A 21086-nucleotide genomic window follows, 5' to 3' on the forward strand; every position below is an offset into this window, starting at 1 on the left:
AAGAGAAACTACTAAGCTTCAGTTCATTTGCAAATTTGACACCATCAGCTCAGGATTAAACAAAGACTATGAACGGCTAGCCAACTACAAAAGCAGTTTCTCCTCCCTTGGTGTTCACACCTCAACTGCTAGAAGAAGGCCTCATCCTCCCTGATTGAGCTAACCTCATTATCCCTAGCCTTGCTTGCATATTTATACCTGCCTCTGGAAATTTCCACTACATGCATCCGACGAAGTGGGTATTCACCCACGAAAGCTTATGCTCCAATCCATCTGTTAGTCTATAAGGTGCCACAGGACTCTGCCGCTTTTACAGATCCAGACTAACATAGCTACCCTTGCATAATGACAGGTTTCAGAATAACAGCTGTGTTAGTCTGTATTCGCAAAAAGAAAAGGAGTACTTGTGGCACCTTAGAGACTAACCAATTTATTTGAGCATGAGCTTCTGTGTGTATATAATATCTGCTGCAGTTTCCACGGTATGCATCCGATGAAGTGAGCTGTAGCTCACGAAAGCTCATGCTCAAATAAATTGGTTAGTCTCTAAGGTGCCACAAGTACTCCTTTTCTTTATAGCTACCCTTCTGATCCTTAAGTTATTCACTGCATTATGCTTGTGCAATTTTTTTTAGGGGTGAGGATCAAACACTTGAAAAAACTACTTCCATTTTAAAAACATGAAAGATCCAAGTAAGCATTCTGTGAGCTTCCTAGAATCGTGTGTCACTCAGCAGTATACTTGCCAACTTTTCAATGGTTGGATCAGTAAGTTTGTTTCAATTTTTGGCACAATAGCATAGCCACACAATGTCATGCAGAGAGTCATCAATACTATTGGGGGTGTAGGGGAACCTAGGTTTTGGGGTTGGGTGGTTGCTTTTTTTGTTCTTGTTAATTATTTTTTCTAACCAGAGGTCTGCAAAACAACTACATAAAAAATAGTCTTCCACAACACTCCATATCTCCTTTGTTGTGTGTCTTCAATTAAATAAAAAAAAAAAAAAAAGTGTCCTAACATGGAAAAAAGGCATTTAAGAGTTTTGAGAGGTGCTCAAATAAAGTTTCCGCTTGTTTCTGTGAAGAACAATCTGTCACACCTATGGCATATGAGGGACTATCGTCTTTTTGAGTTAGCAATGGCTCAGGTTTGTGTGTTTAAGAAAGTGAAACATTACATAAAGACTTCCTGATGAATAGCTGGATGCCCTTATGGCATAGTAACATCCACTGCAAAAGAATACACATTTAGTGATAAAAGTTCATCTGCAAACCCTCAGTGTGGTTCAAAAACAACAGTTTCTCTTCTGCACAGCATGAAAATATAGGTCACTGAAGACAAAATTCTCTTCTTAATTTTCAAAATATGCCTACAGTTTGTAAGAGATGCCAATTAGCAGCCCTGGAAACTCCTATTGTGAGGAATTGTGAGAGATTTTAAGAGCCAGGGCAACACAATTGTCAGCTTTAATAAGAACCAAAATTAGACAAATGAACACACTCTCAGAGTTTTCAATTAGGAATGGGTGTCTGTCTACTCCTTTAAAGGCAGCACCCTTATTTGGTTAACAATTAAAATGGTTAGTCAATGTCATAAACATACCACCAATACAGCCTCCTGAAGCCAGAAGGGGAAGTCAGCTCATTCATCATGCTTTGGCTTTCACACCATGACACACTCAATTGAGATGCAGATCTTCTATCACCCCTTCATGAGAGCCGTGACTATTTGGTACCCTGCCCAGCCCCTGGATCCAGTGCTGAAACTTCCCTTATAGCTTGAAAACACCCTCCCTGCAGTTTTTACTCCCTCAGGGACATGAGATAACATATCTAGACTTTGAACAGGATTCTAAACAAACACACAAAAATAATAAACCCTACGTGCATTTCCCTGCCTCCATTTTCTAATCTCTCCAGAGTATTCTTTAGCCTTGGGTCAAGGTTGTCTGGGGCCATCCAGGGTCCTTCTGTTTCAGTGCATGGCTTGGTTTCTGAAACAGAGCCCTTCTTCCCCAGCTCTCCTACTCTGATCTTGGCCAGTCCGTCCCCCCTTCCCCACCAAAACTTCCTGTGTGGCTGTCCAAGTCTTTCCCCGATGAGAGTCCTTTTATAACCTCCTGCTTAGTCACCTCCATCTACGCGCTGCTTGGGAAATTTCCACTTTCTCCATTTCCTCCACTCCCTTGAGACAAGAGGAGGAAGCATCTTCCCCATCTTACCCAGACTGGTCTCCCAAAGTGCTTCAACCTGAAATAGATGGTTCAGTTTTAACAACCCACTATTGTCTCTAGTCTGAGACATACATACTCAAAGACTTGTCTGCAATGGTGGATACACAGAGGCCTTTCATGACCCAGCAATTTTATAACATCAACCAGAATTCACTAGTGGTACCAAATCAGAGACCTAAATTGGCCTTCCATTAAAGTGGCATAATTTACAATTTCCATGACTCATTTGTTTCCCTCTTTGCTCTGAAAGATCAGGCTACAGTTTGACAAGGTTGTGACAGGTATTTCAAACCCACACAATAGCTTTGGGGTCAATATTATATTAAGTTTATGTATTACAGTGGGCCAGGGACTGTAAACAACTCTAGGAGGGAGAGTTATCACAATTCTTTCAGGAACTGAAAACCGAGTGTCTCTGTTTGGAGAGGGAGGGAGGGGATTAAGGTAAATCACTGGTGTTAAAAACACCTCCAGAGAGAAAGGACACCTGGGGAAGGCTTGCATACACTAGTTCAAACTGGTTTTTTTCAGATGCCAGCATACAAAGAACAGGCTTTTGATATTAAAAAGGCTGGGTGTAAACTGAGTCAGGACCTTCTTTCTGATCCAGCCATTGGACAGGACCTTCTGTGTAAGAGGAACTCCCACCCTTGTGGAAGGGTTGGGGGAAAAAGAAAACTGTGCCCTACTTACTAAGGCCCTAGGAGATTGAGGAGTGATTCCTGGTATGCTTATTGTGTGTTTAAATCAATGTATTGTTTTTTACATGGTTTTCTGTGTAATGTTTTTCCCTGAACAATAGGCATGCTTGCTTAGAAAGAGTTGTGTGGTAACTGCTGGCAATATACTGTTCAAAGCCCTCAAAGAGAAAGCAAAAACACAGGCACTGTTAGGCAGAGTGGCTTGCTGAGGATATCCCAGCATAAAGCAGGGAACTCTGAAGCCTTAAAACCACCCCAGACAGAAAGGATGGATACACAAGGCACACATTCCAAAAACAAAGTTCATGCTGATGGGCCCTAAACCATCCCTGACAAATTTTAAATCAAGAGTGGATTTTTTTCCACAAAATATGGTCTACAAATTATTTTGGGGAAGTTCCCTGCCCTGAGTTACACAGATCAGACTAGATTATCACAATCGTTCCTTCTGGCTTTTGAATCTATGAACTTGTACATTCCTCCAAAAGCAGATTGGGGAGATACAATGGCACTGAACACAAAACTCTTCAATGCACAGCACCAGGAGTTAAAAAAACAAACCTCCTCAGATTGGATGCTCAGATAGAGTGAAGTTGGATATAACATGTAAGTTACAAGTTTTCTAATGATGGAACTGTTTGGTGATGATATATTGTGACTTGCATTCATTTTTTCCTTATTTTAAAGCTAGAGAGTGACAATGAACAGAGAAAAATGGTAAACTGAAAAACTAGAGTTATTTTGCTTGGAAAGGAAAAAAGTTAGATGCACTTGACTACAATATCAAAAATTATGAAGGGGTAATGAAAACTGATGGGTAAAAGAAGGACCACATTCTTCTAAAAAGAACTGTGAACTTGGATCAAAAGATGAGAAAATTTTTATTTTAGGCAGTGTATAGTCCACATGTGGATGTATTATTCGGAGATTATTTTAACTTGGATAGCACTTAACATTGTTTCAGAATGTAGGCTGAACACCTAAGGAAGTAAGAAAGGATGCCAAGCACTGCACAGGTAGGTGCATTTATGGGACCTCCCTCTTTCATTACGTGTCTGGTATTAGCCACTGCTGGAGTCAAGATACTGTACTAGACTGACTAATGTTCTACATGCTTGTTTTAGACTAACAAAATTTAGGCCATGAACCACCATGAAAGAGGGAATGTCTTCATGAGCTAGATTTTTATAACAGCCACATTATAATGATTTTTACACATAACAGTGTAGTTGGCAACTACGAAATAAAATTTATGATCACCCACACAAAATAACTTCAACAGTATTAAAAAGATTAATTTTGGGGGCAGGGAGAGAAGATTTTCAAAAGTACCTAGGGATTTGAACACAAATCTCACCCACCCTCAACGCCCAACAATCATTATCAGATGAGACAGTTCCACTCAGGAGAGAGAGGTGGTATTCTCACATGCCTGGTAGAAACCAGCATCACTGTGGTAATATGATCAATCTCAGTGAGACATTCTAAGGGTGTGTCTTACACCAGAGAACCATTGATAGCTGAACTGATGGGGATTGCACCAAAGTACGGACCAATGGTGCAGTATATTCACATCAGCCATGCTGTTTTGGCACAGTTTAGCCTGGTGCTTTTCTACACTATTGCTGTAATATTGTACTTTGTGTAGCTACCCAATACTTCTTGATACAGCAGCTTCTGGGAGAAATAGGGAAATCAAACTCCCACCATCCTATTATTCAGGCTATTTAATCAGAAGCAGTAACCTGGTTCAGTGAATGAAGACTAGATATACCACACTTATTACTATGTAAATGCCTTAATTAAACTGATAACTGGAAACACTTGCATTCCAATCTCAGCACTCCCATCAATCCACTTAGGCAAGTCAAGTCACTTCACTTCTCTGCGCCACAGCTTCTCCAGCTTTGTAAACAGGAATACCTACCAAAGGAGGAGTGCTGCAAAGAAGGACCAATGAGGGCCTGCACAGAACTGGAAATGAATTAGAGTTTTCAAAACCAAGGGGAGAAAAGGAAAAGCAGATGTAGGAAGAGAGTTCCCTGCATTACAAAAAAGTTATACAACTAGTTTCTTGGGCATAAATGGCCTCCAGACTTCCAGCTTTGCTACTCTTCTCAACCCAAGAATAAACTCCTCAAAATCCAGCATTTCTAAAATGTTAAAGGCTACCACTTAAATACTGCATCTCTGGAGACATTTAGGCAATAACTATTCTGTAATATATTAAGTAAGATAGGGCCATTCAGCTGGGGGTGAACACAACAAGGGGGAGAAAAGTACCTTCTCCTTTCATGTCTGGTGGCAGACCTGTAGTGACGCTAAGAAAGGGGCAAAGAGTGCCCGCATCCAACACTGAAAGTATGTCGGACTCTTGTTAGAGACCTTTGTGGATGGGCAATTCGTGTGTGGTCCTTTCAGAATCTGATGGGTTTTTAGAAAAGACAAGGAAATAGTGTGCAGAAATAATTTCTTTGGTGCTAAATTTCAGAGGAATAATCCTAAAAGAGCCTTACTCTCTTATCCTTATACAAAATTACTTTTTTTTGGCTCAAGGAGCTTTACGATTTTGCTGTTTTTAAAATTAGTGATGGAAGATCTAATCACAGATTTGTTAGATTTAGCTGCATAATAAAGGGATAATGTAGGGTTTTCTAGATCCTTCCCTACCCACAACAAGAACCACTAAAAGAAGTATTCAACTGTATGCACTACTGGAAACATTTTGGATTTACCATGGATTTCCTCCCAGTAATCATTCACAATGCGAGTTTAGCAATAAAGAAATCCATTATCATCCTCCTAATGCCGTATGGGAGAACAGGATTTTGGCAGAGTAAATGGAGCAGCAATTGCCTAGCAGAGAAGTAGAGGGGTTGGGGGGAGAACCATCAATAACTTCCCCTTACAGAGGTGACCAACAAGTTGTTCCTGCTGAGTGCAAAATCACTGATTTCCCTTTCTACTAGCTAAGTTGCTTTATCCACTCTGCAGACAGTCTGTTACAGACAGCGGGGCATAATTCCCTCCTGCTTACTACAAGCGTTAGGCAGCAAACTATACTACTTCAACAGAACATAACAGATAAAGAAGAGCATGTTTGTAAGGGCACCTGTCTCAAGGAGGCTCAGTAGCCACAAGGTTTACTGGCTAAGAACTGGACGTAAAATCTCTCAGGAACACCATTGATTTGAACTCATCTCAGATGTCATAGCTTGACAACAAATCCAGCCAACCTGTGATATCACCACAGTTAGAAACATCCAAGTCACCTTATGTCTGGCAGCTAGGCCAGTCCTATTTCAAAGCTCTGATTGCAAAAGAAGGAACAAAGTATTCTAAGAAACAAGCGGAAAGAGTTTGACAGGGTTCTGTTTGGTTTTGATTTGTTGTTTGTGTTTCTGAAAGGTGTGGACTGTAGAAGAGAGTGGATATGAGGGGTCAAAGCAAAGCACTTTCCTTGAAGCAAGTTTAAAAATAAGCTGAAAAACTTTAAGTAAACTTATTACTAAGAAAAGACACACTAAATTGTTACCCCTGCAGACTGAATTCTTCCATGTGCTACAGAACTCAGCATTTACATCGTGCTTTATAAAACGTTCAGAGCTCTGTACAAACATTAATTGACCCTCCCAACATCCCTGTGAGATGGGCAAATACAATATTTTACAAACAGGTATAATAGGAGGTATCAAGAGGTTAAGACACTTGCCTTGGGACCTTGACCAAGCTGGTGGCAGAGCCAGAGCTCAGGAGTTCCTAACACCCAACCTCTTGCTCAGCTTAGGTAAGTGAATCCACATCCCTGAGTAATGTAGCTAGGCCAACCTAATGCCTGGTGTAAACAGTACGAGGCTGATGGATGAATTTATCCACCAATCTAGCTTCCACTTCTCAGGGAGGTGGATTAACTACAGCGAAGGGAGGAGAACAGTGTCTACACTGAAGCACTACAGCAGTTGTGACACTGTACCAGCTTACGAGTAGACTTTCTTAGACTATGCTGCCTCGTGTCACAAAACAAAGTACACCACGGACAGCAGTTATGCTACGTCCTCACAGACGTGCTTCAACTCTGAGGGACCACAGTGCAGGTTGAATGCCACACACAGTCAGTCAATCTTTGCCTTCTCTGCCAAGACAGCCAGCATATCAGTTGCAAGATGGATATTTCAGATGCGCACCCTTAACAACTAGGAACTGGACTTCGATCACCAACACAAGTGTCACATGTAGGTTACTGAACATTAACCTGCAGATGGGAATGGCTTTTAATCACTACTGACTTGGCCCTTATTTGAGGTAAAATATTGTTTCCCATTACCATTCCCTGAAGTCACCCTGTCTCTTATAGCTTCTCACTTCTGACATCCAGTTTTTCCATTCTGTACTGTCTCATGGAGTTACCAACTTAAGGGGGGGGGCGGGGGGAGATGCTAATCATTCTACATGAAACATTTCTACTGTACATGGGACTTTTGGAGATGGCAAAGAAGTTGTGCTGTTCCTCAATGTCGTCTACTTATATTGTGAACTGGAGAGCTTCTCAAGATAGAAATCTTCTCGGGCAGTCTGCTCTCCCACAATCATGTCAGCTATAGGCATGCTTACGTGACAAATATTTGGACACTCACTATAGCAAGAGAGAGAGACTTTACATGCAATGTTTTATCTCCACATTTTGTATCTGTGCTATTTCCTCAGGGTAAGAGTTAACATTTGTAAAATACCAAATCTCCCCTTGTTTACCTGTAGCCATCGTTGCTCTAATTGATTCAGGTCGTACTGTAGTTTGCCTCTGTCCTCCTGTGAGTTCATTACCTCTTCAATATTTTTTATCATCCATATATTTTAAGATTAAATTTACATCAAAAGAAAAAAAACAAAGCAGTAGGTCACATTACACAGAAGAGAAAGGTAATTTATATTTACTTGGTCAAAAAAATCCTCTAGAACTTGAACAGTATTTTGATCGGGCTACCTTCAACAGAAAAGACATTGCTTGAACATATATGGTTTTGGAATGGTGAAGGAGCAGCTCTCTGGACCACCTGGAAGAGATTCACGGACAAGTTTGGACACCATGGGTCAACAGACCCCACATTGCTTTCTGGCTGACGGAAAGTTCCCACCCACCTTTTTTTGAACGTGTAACCTCTTCTTTATGATGGGATAGTTTAGACTGTGAAATTATGCTTCAAAAGTAAAAAAAAGGTACATTTTATATGCAAATGTATTACTGTCCAATACAATGCGATGTATCCTCATTGTTATTAGATTTACAGGCACTAAGAACAATTCTTTAACATTATGAATCAAAAAAACAAACAAACAAAAAAGACAGGTTAAAGAAATCAGTTCAGCATACCTTAGTATCATGTCCTTCATTCTGGCTTTCTGACACATTCGTTTTCGAAGCCAGCATTGCAAATTTGATTTGTGGTAGATTAAGAGCTACAAACACACATAAATAACCAGACCATCCATTGAGGCAAAGTGGAAAATTGTTCCTGAAAAGATCTTTTACTAATATTATGCTTTTGTATTAATCAGTATACCCAAACCCCTAATTTAAAAGTGTACACTAACCTTATTCAGGAGACCAGAAGTGAACACCAGTCATGCAGTACCCATCGCAACAAAATTAATTACCATATCAGTTACTAAAAGTGATGACAAGACTCACTGCCCCCTGAAGGGGGGCGGGAGGGGAGAGAAGGTTTCTGGAGATTATTAGGATGAAATCTCTTACCTGTTTTCCATCAAGTGTGTACAGGCGTTTAACCACTCCCGAATCCAGCTTGATGGCATCAGTTATATCAGTAAGAACCTGTTCAAATGAATGTGCGGTCTTCTTATTAAGCAGAATCCGGACTGCTTTACGTGGTTTCACACCACTCCTGATGATGGTGACCAGTTTAGGCCTGATGAAATCTTTATTTTCTCTTGCATCTGAAGGACTTCCTTTGGCAGTGGCAAGAGACGGCACCGTACGGGAAGTGGATGTTGTCTTAACATTCACTGACCAATTTGGGTTTACATTCTTAGTGTACTCCAGTTTTTTGAAAGGTTCTATTGAACCACACACATAGCTCTCCCCTGAAGGGAAAAAAGAAAACGAAAAGGATAAAAAGTGTCAGACCAATAAGTCAGACTAATGTAAAAAGACATCTTACACAACTACATCTTACTTTTGACCTGCCCTGTATCAATCATATCTTTTCTCCCCTCTCCATTCTCTCAGCTAAGAAGCTGCAGACCATAATATAGTCTTGGAAAGATGCACCTTGCCACCTACTCATAGCATTATACCAAGAAACTACACTGACACACTGGATTAAAGCAGCAGTTTTCTTATTTGCAAGTTCTTCAGATAGTTTTTTAAATATACTTTGAATACTCCATTTCTGCTGTTTAATACAGATATGCAACGATAAGAATTCTCCAGCCCCCAATACATTCTTCAGAGCGATCCTCTGATTTCATGTATTCTACAGGATTTTCAGAGGCTTACAGTGCTGTACACAAAACATAGGTCTCACATACTTTTGAAGTAACAGTACACTATAATACTAGGAAAAATAATTGAGAAATAATGATATTTTCCACAAAATAAGGTTCAGAGAATCTCAGGGTTGGAAGGGATCTCAGGAAGTCATCTAGTCCAACCCCCTGCTCAAAGCAGGGCCAATCCCCAATTTTTGCCCCAGATCCCTAAATGGCCCCCTCAAGGATTGAACTCACAACCCTGGATTTAGCAGGCCAATGCTCAAACCACTGAGCTATTCCTCCCCCCTCATAAAAGCTCAGTACTATTCCCACCCTGGGAAATGAATCCAGGCAGCCTGGGTGAAAACCAGGAATCCTGACCACTAGACTTTATGGGACTCAGCACTTGAACTTAAAATTGTGCTAATTTCATAGTAAATAATCAAAGGCTCATTTTTTAAACAAAGTTAAAACTTTAATTTAACAAATATGGAAAGAGTGAATTAAAATGACAGATCTCACAATGTTAAACACTTCTGGCCCAAAAGTTACAAAGCTTAACTACAGTGTTAAAAAATTGATTAAGGTCAATGGAAACGTTTCCATTAAAATACCATTACAAATATTTTCTGTTTAGAATTAAACATTTCCCCTGAAACACAAACACTGTATCGGTGCATGAGCCAGAACGGATATTGGCTAGTATCCTCAGTGCTGAAACTGAAGTAAGTGCAAGAGGTAAAACCAAGAGAATTCAAATCTTACGTAGAGGAGTAGAGAAGCGGGAACAGCAAGATCAGATAAGCAGTAAGACCTGAGGCCTAGGCCAGGATGGATCTGTGTGTTGCCCAACAGGTAACAATGAAAAGTTAAACACTTGTTGAGGAGAGCAAGGTGAAGCCAGTGGAGGGACTCAAAAGGAGGAGGCAACAGCATCAGCAGAACAAATGAAGAAGATAATTTTAAAGGCCATTATGGAGGAAGATGGATACAATGAGAGTGTCAGAAAGGCCAGCAAGAAAGAGATTACAGTAATCAAAATAAATTTCTTTTAAGGCGGCTGGATTGTCCCTTTAAATTGAACCATAAAATGCCAGGAGGGCAGGAGAAGGGAAACATTTAATCACATTTTATTCATGATGTTGATTCAAGTTTGCAAGAACATTTAAAATGTCATTGCAAAGCCTAGGTGTTAAGAAATGACTGACCAAAAACCCCCCACTTCTGCTACTTTTATAGGAGGCAGAATTAAGCTCTTCCTTTAATACGAACGTACATAGCTGGTAGCCTCAGAACAAAAGGGTTTAGCAATTAACTATAGTAACGATCTAAGAGTGATCAAACAAGACACATTCTCTTTTATCAGTGTCCTGGACCAATATTTTTAGCACTAACTGTTCCATTGTTGCAAGGTCGAATACTATATAAGTGCTCCCTCTTTGTATAAAACACCTCATCCATAGATTTCAAGAATTTTAAAGTACAGCTATTAATATAATCAAAATTTCTTAAAAGATTGTTTTTACAGACACATATGCAATAAGTCAATACACGGTGTAGATTGGATTTACTTCTGATATACAGGAACTGGTGTCAAGGTATTTTAGGCCCTCTTATGTTAACAAAGCCACTTATTTCTGAGTATTCACAATCAATAGCAAATAGTGTGTGTCTACTTTGGTTTATTAAAATAGTTTACAGGCTTCTCTAACAGTTACAAGTTTACATTAAGACAGTGTTGTTGCAACACAGCAACTGACTGAGTAGTCACTGAATTAGAGGAATGGGTCTAGAAAAAAAAAATCATATTTTAGAATGCTGTCATATTTCCAAGGGGTAGGCTACCTCCATTCTAGTTTACAGATAAATATCAAACTGGTTACTTAAATATATTATGTATTGTTACAGCTAATACTACCCCAAGACACAGACCATTAATGTACCGAGCATGCTTGATTTTGCCCCTGTAATAAAGCCGAACTCACCTGGCGGCACCTCCTGCTGGTTGTCCTCGGAAATTAGCTCGTCAGCCTCTGGAGCGCCCTTTGATGTCTGGTGATCCGCCTTACTGCAGGCCCCAGTCCCTCCCAGTACCCTGTGCCTCCTCCCACTGGGGTGCTGCCCCCTGGCAGTAAACCCTAACAATCCCTGAGGGTCTCCCCTCCCTGGGGAACCCCCACCCATTACCCCCACCTCGCCTCAGTCTTGGCTACTGCCAGTCATCACTTAGCCCTGCTCCGTGGGGCAGACTGCAGTGTATCAGCCACTCAACACAGGTGAGGGGGTTTGGACCTGCTGCCTCTGTCTACTCATGGGCTGCCCCTGGCAACCCCAGTACCTAATAGGCCTTAATCTAGGCCTTGGAGCCTGGGGGTTTCCAGGCCGGAGCTCCCCTGGCCTTTCCCCCTCAACCCTGCCCCAATCTAGGTATTCCCTCAGGTCCCTGCAGCCAGGCCCTTCCCTCTCTGAACGCAGAGAGAGACTAGCTAAGCTTTAGCCTAGCAGCCCCTTTATAGGCCTAGCTGCAGCCATTTCCCCAATAAGCCTAGCTTTTCTTGCCCTCAGCCCTGGCTCTCTCCCAGGGCTGGCTTTTAAGCCCCACAGGGCAGAAGTGGGTAACCACCCTGTTACAGCCCGCTTTTTCCCCAAAAAAGCTTTGGGTAGCCCATTCTGCATGAGCTGCATAACTGGGTCCCTATTGAATAGCACCAGATGAGTGAGCATGTCATACTGCAAACAAGTATTGACTCTTGATTGATTATAGCATTAGTAGCTATTTATAAAACAAAAATCAAAAACTAGAGTGAGAAAGCAGTCACTGATTTTGCAGGCTTGTGTGCCAGAATTTCCCCAGCAATTTTAGCTACCAGTTTTACTGCAGCATTGCACCAAACAGTGATATCATCCTTCTACTAAGGTACGCTTTTCCTAAAAGGGAACAACCTAGATTTCATCTGGTTCTAAATGCTTATGTAGATTTATATAACTTGCTCTACCTAAACTGGACCATTATTTTAATGGCTTTTTGTTTCTTTTAAAGAGGAGAATGAAGACTAGATACACGTTATTTTTTAAGTAGTCTTAAAGTTGTGATGCAATAAGGTAAGTTTCCAATAGAGAAGTACAAATATATCATCATTTACCATAGAACAACTCCAAGGAAGTCAGTTTGCAACCATGGGAGTCACACATACATGTTCCCAAAGGCCACTGAATTAAATGTTTGAGAAGTGTTTTGTATTTGTCCTGTCCTAAGTAAACTACACCCTGATTTTATAGTGATGCATATATGTGAGCTTTTAAACACTGAGGCCCCAATTCAGGAAAGCATCCTTATTCATGGAAGCACTTAAGAACATGTTTAGCTTTCCTGAATCAGGACCCTAATTGACAGTGGTCAGAAAGTTCAAAGTTAAGACTAATCCTCCAATCTTAATTGCCTTTGTGATAAGAGAAGCCAGTCACAATGCAAAGAACGTCCACCTTGATTTTGTTTCCCATTCTAAAAATCTTTCCCCCCCGCCCCTTAGAAGGTAGATTAAAGGTAAATAAAAAGAAACAAAAGCCTTTCCGTGACTAACATGGAGTGCTGGAATTATGTCAGTGCTCACAGATAGGATCCATAATCCAATGAGGAGATTCAGTATCTCTCGTCTACTCTATACTGGTAGCCACAGAACAAGAGAGTTAGCTTAGTTAAGGTTCACTCACAATTGCTATAAGGCAAGTGTAGACATTTACCCATAGTTTAAATAAGAGCCTCAGTCCAAAGAAGAGGAAGTCCCTTAAGTTGGGGCTTGGATAAGGATTCAGTCCAAACAAGACTGAAGAGATTTGGAGAAGGAAGAGGAAGGGGGAGACAGAGGTCTATGGAATGAATCCGATCTTTCAACTTGGACTTTGTCAAAGATCACAATCAGGGGGGTTGTGCTGGAGTTTTAGGTGCTTCACCATGTCCAGGTAGCAGCAGTGGCTGGGACGCCTATTAATAGCCATAAGGTTGCAGTCACTCTTTCCCCTTTTATGGGGGACAGAGACAGTGGTTGTAATTTGGTAAGGGCCAACAGCAAATGACTATCTGACCCCAGAGCAAAAGGGAAGCAGAGAGGAAATGTGTGCAAGAGAGATGTCTCAGAGGCACAATGTCTCATAGGGGCTACTCCAGGGGTTATAAAGCTGAAGTACTACGACTTGCTTAGGATTGTGCTTAAAAAGACACAATCTAGCCCTAATCTTACGCCCCGGCTATATGACAACTGAGGGAGCAGTGAAGGAAATTATAGCCATCAGCAAGCCTTTGTAGGGTGTCAACACAGAAGAGGGTAAAACTTACATTGATACAAAATTAAGACAGACAGAACTAAAGTAATGAGTAAGCATGCTGAATAACAGGAAAGATATGAGAGACTGTGGAACAGCTTCCCAAGGGAAGTGACTGCACTATGAAACGCTCATTCATCTGTCACTGATCAAGTCTCAACTATAGACTTTACAGTATCAACAGCCACTAAAATAAAGAATGGGGACTTTCCGCTGCTTGAAACATTTGATAGGGAACTGGTAAAATATAACATTAGGATTTAACACTGACTTCCTCTTCCCCCCCCCCCCGAGATAGGATTAAATGGGTAAAAAAAAAAAGTGGGTGATATTTTATGTACAGTTTACTTATTGGCTCAATACTACACAAGCTAACACTTGTTACAAATTCTGAGAGTGCTCAACATTTAAACTAATGTGCTGTTATGCTATTCCAAGTACATTAAAAATCTTAATATTCAAAGCCATAGAAGACAGCAATCTTTAAAAAGAAAGAAACTTATGCCTGGTCTATGCCTGAAGAAAAAGTTATCCATTGGACTGGTCTACACTTATATTTGCCAGCAAAGGTAGTTTTTCCAGTGCAGAACTGGTCTTATGTGATGTGCTGTGCTTGTTTTCTTTAAAAGAGCTGGGAAAGATGGCCACAAAGAGGCAAAATGTCTGCTAGGAGGAGGTAGCATTAATTCTTTATGTGAACATTCTAAGAAAAGGAGCAAAGTTGCATTTTAGTGGCCCTTTTGTCTTTTCTAGTATGTTAATATTCTCTTGACTAACGTGTCCATTATCCTGCTCATCAAGCTTCTAATTGAGTGGAGTTAAGGACTAGAGTAGAGCCTGGTCCTTTTCCTAGCCTGAGATACTGCAGAGGGTCTTACAGGGGAGCTTCCTGGCCCTTGTGGTTGGACAAGGCCAGAAGAGGGTAAATTAGCTGGTGTCTAAGTTTTGTGCGTGGGAAAGGTTGACGGTTGCCTGTCATGAAATTGCATGTTCAGCATCTGAGGAATGGGGAGTGGATAGGATTGGCTGTTAGGGATGGAACCGTTAGCCAACTGTGAAGCCAGCAGGGATTTTGAGGCACGGGTGGCCGTGGCAGCCAAACAAAGTGCTAGTGCCTCCTGGCAGCAGATGCCCAATGCAAGTATTGATCAACAGAGGGTGTCGGGTTCCAGAATAAAACAGAATTGGAGGTAGATTAATGGAAGACATCTCCTAACAAATATGGGGAATGAGGCTGGATCTCCTAAAGTCTGGTACAGTGAGGAGACAGCTGCCTCTTCCCCATTCCCTTAACCCTCATGTGTGGGGAAGGCAATAGAGTCTCAGGATAATTGTGTGGAGGAATGATGGTAGCCCTCCACTAGGTGGAATGAATTACAAAGAAAGGAGGACATCCAAATATTAAAGGTTGCGGATGCTCAAAGCCCTGATTCCACAAACATTTACGCATATGCTTAATTATACTCATGTGTATAGTCCCATTAAAGCCCACAGCACTATCTACAAGCACTCAGAATGCCACTGCAAAGATCACTTTCCTAGCCTGTTGCTTTGGCCATGTCACCCCTCTATGTCATCAAACATCAGCTATTTGTCTTCACTCTCAAGGCCTTCACAGCTCATCTCTCACTCTCTATTGAAGTGGGAGCTTCTGCTTCCAAGCAGTCCATGATGCCAGCCTCTATTGCCCACTTACCAAACAAGCACCTTCCTTCTTTCTTCCACACTGCTCCCCATGCTTGGGGGGAGCTCCCCAGAACTATGCACAAAGCTACCTCATTACTCTCCTTCCAAACCGTCCTTTGATGTGAGGCCTACCAAAAAGTTTCACAACAGTTAGGACACTTGTGAACTGACTCTTCTGTCTCATTGTTTTCTTGTACTCCTCTGTCTCCATCCATCTGTTGGATCTTGTTCTATACTTAGATTATAAAGTCTTTGGGCCAGGGGCTGTCCTTTTGTTCTGTGTTGTATAGCGCCTAGCACAATGGGGTCCTGGTGAATGACTAGGGCTTGTAGGCACTATGGGAATACAAATAAAATAAGCACAATCATGGCCATAGAGTTCATGGTTTATTTCTTTTTTGTAATTGGACTATTACCACACAAGCTAAGGTTGAGGAATATATAACCCCTGTTTTAAAGTTTTCATGCTTAATCCAATCTATTATTGTTCATAGTTAAGATGTACAGTAACAGTTCTTAAGGCCAGGAACTGCTAGTCCGCCTTTCTCTTGGGTTTAATTAATATACTCTTATGAATCTCTAGAGTTTATATGGAAAAGCAAGATAAATTAATCATTTGCCAATTCCTGAGAGTTACATATGGAATAGATAACTTAGTCTTGCCACATCTCTATGATGAGGTAGTCTTTGCAATATGTAGTTTATGGATTCCATTTGTATCAGGAGGAATGAAAAAAACTACATCTTTTGGAACCCAAATCCATGTATAGTAAGTCAAGATTCAGAAGCTATTTACAAGATTAGATTTGACAGCAAAAAGTAAATCTGAAAGCCGTTACAGTCCTTCATCTGGAAGAGGTGAAAGGAGAAGGGAAGGTAGCAAATTATGGGGACATTAAAGATCTGCGCACCTTTCCTTAGCAAAGCCAAGTGCATTTTCCATACGATAGGTCTTACTGCCAAAGGAATTCGAGTTGAATTTTTCAAAGTAGTCCAGTAGATTTTAATTAGTGGAAGAAGCAGCTAAGACTCCTGAAGTGTTTTTTTGGTTTTTTTGGAGGGGGGGGCGGGGGGGGTGGAAGGCAAAAAAATTTCACCTGACTGGAATTAGGCTTCCTGCATACCAACAAAGAACACTGCTGATGCAAAGCAGCCAATTTTCATCCTATTTGTTCCTTCAGGACTACCTCCCACACAGCTCCGTTATAGCCACATCCTTACCACCAAAGCGTCTCTCTCCAGAGCCTGTCAACACCTCTCATGAGTCATCCTAGGAAAACAGACAAAGTCCTCCCTCACCCTACTCCTACGGGAAGGATGCAGCATTCTCCCCAGTGGAGAGGGAAGAATGAGAAAAGAATGAACGCTGAATTTCAGAATGAACCATCTCTAGTTACAGGGTTTGCACCTAAGGGCATGTCTACATTTACAATGCAGCAGTAGCACAGCTGTACTGGTGCAGTTGTGTTGCTGCAGTGCATGTGGTGAAGACACTCTATGCAGACAGGCAAGAGCCCTCCCGTCAGCGTAAAAAAACAACACCAACCCACCTCTCACGAGTGTCAGAAGCTCGGGTCAGTGGAAGAAGCTCCCACCAACCTAGCACTGTGCACACTAGCACTTATTCCAGCTTAATTTATGTTGCTCAACGGGGTGGAATATTCACACCCCTGAGTGATGTAAGTTTTGCCAACATAAGTGGCAGTGTAGACATAGCCTCAGAAAGTCTCATCAAAAAATGTATCATCAAAAAAAAAGGAAGATATCCGAGTGAGAAAGATCTCATGAAGTTAGTACATATAGTGAGAGTGCATTAATCTAATCATAAACACAAAGCAACACTTGACATTTTAACAGCCTGAACAGGAATGTAAATGGGGAGCTGGCAAAGCCAAGTGATTTTCCAGCTCTTTAAACAAAAAGCAGCAGCTGCAAGCTAATTATTGCTGTTATAAACTAGCAAAGTCTGTTAGATTTAAAAAGGAAAAAAGAGGTTTAAATAAAAAAAAAAACCCTCATTCCATTAACAGCCAGTGGGTGAATCTGTATTCTGCACTGTTTTGACTGGCTTGTAAATCTCCAAAGGATTCCATTTTGCAGTTTTATAGAAGTATGTACACACAGCACCAGATCTCCAGAACAGACCAACTCTTTTTGGGTGGAGTAAGCACATAATTTTAATTATGCACAAAGATTTACTCCTTTCAGTCCTACAAGTGGCACATAGAAATAGGAATATCACTTTAGATTTGAGCTTTACACCAACACTGGGTGGAGGGGCAGGCACAGGAAGAGAAGACATTTGGTTTGTCTGCCCCAAATATTCTTTTTTTCCTTTTTCTTCTCTCCCTCCCCCCCAATAATAAACAACATATACATTATTTCACAGGTTGGCAATAACTGATAAATTACTAGACAAGCACATCAGCTGATCAGGTTAATATTTGCAAGGTAATTTGATTTTAATATACCCTCTGCATCATGTTCTCTGTCCTTGATAGCTGGCTTTTGCACAGGTTTTAGCTGCCAGACAGTTACCATTTATATTAGGGACATTTGCTTCCTGGTGAAGAGCTCAATTAATTATTTAAAGGAAAGAGAAGCATGGTCCTGGAATGGATAGCAATGGCTATTTCTTTCATCGTCCTCCTGGCAGTTACACTCCCCCCAGCATAATATAAATACTGCACAGGTCTACTATTGTCCAATCTGAAACACTGAAACCAAAGTTATGTGCTTGAACCTGCAATCCCTTACTTATGAGAGCAGTGCCACCGACACTCAAGCACCTTTACATTGTCTTTCACTCTGCCTCCTACGCAGGGAGGAGCTCTGTAAAAAATTCCTCCTTCATCACTTTGTCCTCTTTCAAACCCTTCCTTAAGACCTCTCTGCTGTGATGCCTTCAAAAACCCCTTGATAACAGCTAAGTATGGTGTGTGCCAAGATTGCTTTGTTATGCCAAATACATTGTTTATTAGGATCTTCTTTCCCTCCTCATATTAGTTTTTCTCCACCTGTTCCCCTCTCATCATCATATGCTAAAATGGTTAGTTCTGTGTCACAAGAACATTTAAAAAAAAAAAACCACACACAAGTGTGGGGTACAACACTTAGTACCTCATTGGGGCCTCTAGTCATTGTAGCAATACAAATAAATACCTCCTTAAATCAATGGGACTACTCACATTAGTAAGGGTTAATAGGTCAGGACCAAATTTGCAGGGTTACTCAAGGTATTTTTGTTTAAGGGTAGAATAGTACTTAAAAAAAAATCTGGAGGACTCTTCTTTCCTTCTACCCACATAGTTACCTTTAAGTTTTGCTAAAATACATGCATACAGTTAAGGCCACGGGCTGGGCTGACAGCAGGTTTCATGTCTGGGGATTAAATTACGTTTTATCCTTTCCTCTGTAAAGCTAGTACACTCCAGAACTACAACTGGAGCTCCATTCCACTTGACTAGATGCCAGGTAGGCTGTTTCTTTATTCTACTCTAAGAACTACTCTCTCTGTATGGAGAAAGAAGCCAAAGGCAAGCCAGCAGGTATCTTGAAGGCAGTGTACTGTACTCAAGGTGAGGGAGCCCTGGTTTAGAAGAAGACTCTGAATTTGGAGCTCCCTAGCACTAGGGAACAATGTGTATTCCACTGGTGATGGGTTTGATATCACCACTGCATTGTAGGGAGAAATAAAATGGTTCAGACAATGGGCCCTGACTGAGCTGAAGAGTAATATTAGCCTTTATCATAGAGCCTACTTTAACTCCAGTTACTTAACAGAAGTAACTCTCCACTCACATAAGGCAAGACATTTATTAGAGAGGAACAACTAGAGGTCTTTACTATGAAGTGATATAAATTCTTTAAACCCCATCAGTACTGGCCTTTAGTATCACTGAGGACATCTGCTGTTGTAACAAGTAGATAAATAAGGGTACCATTGGCTTGATCTAGTTTAGTTTAGAACCCTTCTGCAAGATTTTAACATGCAATTAGGAACTGTCAAAATAAGAGAGCTCTGAAATTTAGGAGGGCTACCATGGAGGGAGGTGACCTTTCCCTTTCTCCACTTTCAGAAAGGAATATAGAACCCATGGTCCTGAAAGGAGACAAATAGCTTCCTCTTTAAGTGCAAGTGGACAGTAATGCTTTTCAAGCTATGTTTGAGATGTACATTCTCTCCTATGAGAAAAGAAAAGCCTATGTGATAATCTGAGTCACAATACTATGTACTCTTCATATTTGTGGAAAGTCTGTCATGAAGAAGCTCACAACATATTTGAAATATTAGGCATGCACTGATGCAAATATAACAGTGGTAAAGTAAAGTAAAGTAAAGTAGTGATACAGACAGGAACTTTACACCCTGCCTTTCTTAAATATTCACCTTCCACTAGCTGGTCCAAGGTGGAAATCTTCTTGGCACCATCAATGGTGTAGATTGTTCTCACGCCCTGGGGCAGATTCACGTTATCAGACAGAGTTCGGGTCAGATCAGCCAACAGGGCCTCAAAAGATCTAAACCGGTCGGGGGAGATGGCATAGACAATCCCTTTGAAATACCGGTCTCCATTGCGATAGAAACGAACTTTCTTGGCTTTTTTCTCAGAACTGAGGGTTTGTAGAGTGCGGGTTCGGTAAAAGCTGCAGTGGGCACTGTGGGTAGGGCTAGGCAGACCATTTACCCGTGACCCTCTGCCATATCGCTGTGCTTTATCACGCTCATCAAAATGTTCCAGCTCCATGTCTCTTCCAAAGGACATCTTTGACGGTAAATCTGGGATGAGAAAGAGAAAGAATTCAATGGATAAAGTATTTTTATAACTCCCTAATTAGAACTCATAAGAATTCAGTGTACAAATAAAACACTATGGGAGGCTCTCCTGTAGAGTGATCAAGGTTAATCTACATTTTTTTAAAAACCATAACTGTACAGCACATGGAAAAAACTTGTTCACCAAAAAGTAGACTGTGTAACCTAGTTGCCATCTTTATACTATACCAAGAAGCAAACCATCACCACCACACAAAAAAAAGCATTTGATCAAAAATTAAGGAGACACACAATGCCTATGTGACATTAATATATGGTACAAAGTTCAGCTGCTCTTCTTCTCAGTAGCTCAACTGGTTTTCGCTAGTCTTGCACCCAAGTGAAGCTTCCAATCCTATTAAAAGTGACAACCAAACTACTCATGCTCTCAGCATTGCTCATTCCAAGTCTGACCACAAAAAAGTTGCCACTTAGTGGATTATATTTACTGCCAGCCAATGTGACACAACCAATTAAGAACATTTCCAAAGAAGCAGTCATGTAGGTTAGCAACAGAAATTAGGACTATTAATACAAGTGAGTTGACTGTGATGACTTTTTCATTCACGAAAAAGTCTCGCTCCAGACAGCCATTACATCTCACCTCACCCCACGTTCTACACTAGACTGATTGGAGTTAACACCACTCCCAAACCTTTAGCACACAGTGAACAGGTGGAGGTACTCAATTACCACAGAACAGACAGACATGGTTAGCAGGAGCTCCTGAAACTAATATCATCCACTGAGCAAACTACCTTTCAGAATATACACAATAAAAGGGTAAAGCAGTAAATATCCTTAACTCAGTGCTAAGAATTTGTCATCCCTGATCATTTT

General features: G+C 41.0%; 1 protein-coding gene across 10 annotated transcripts in view; it reads right to left on the reverse strand.

Moving 5' to 3' along the window:
• DCLK1 (doublecortin like kinase 1) overlaps nucleotides 1-20514 on the reverse strand; it is a 315491-nt gene extending 294977 nt beyond the window's left edge. For 9 of the 10 annotated variants that reach the window (XM_077806475.1, XM_077806492.1, XM_077806552.1 and 6 more), the window contains exons 1-2: nucleotides 19821-20196; nucleotides 8688-9034 (exon numbers count right to left, since the gene is read on the reverse strand). In XM_077806475.1, the coding sequence (XP_077662601.1) occupies nucleotides 8688-9034; nucleotides 19821-20196 (723 nt within the window). Of the gene's footprint in view, nucleotides 1-8687; nucleotides 9035-19820; nucleotides 20211-20498 lie in introns of those variants that run through there. The other variant, XM_077806484.1, reaches the window with a different exon arrangement.
• Between the last annotated feature and the right edge of the window lie 572 nt (nucleotides 20515-21086).

The sequence above is a fragment of the Eretmochelys imbricata genome, chromosome 1 (genome assembly GCF_965152235.1).
Source record: "Eretmochelys imbricata isolate rEreImb1 chromosome 1, rEreImb1.hap1, whole genome shotgun sequence".
Taxonomy (NCBI): Eukaryota; Metazoa; Chordata; order Testudines; family Cheloniidae; genus Eretmochelys; species Eretmochelys imbricata.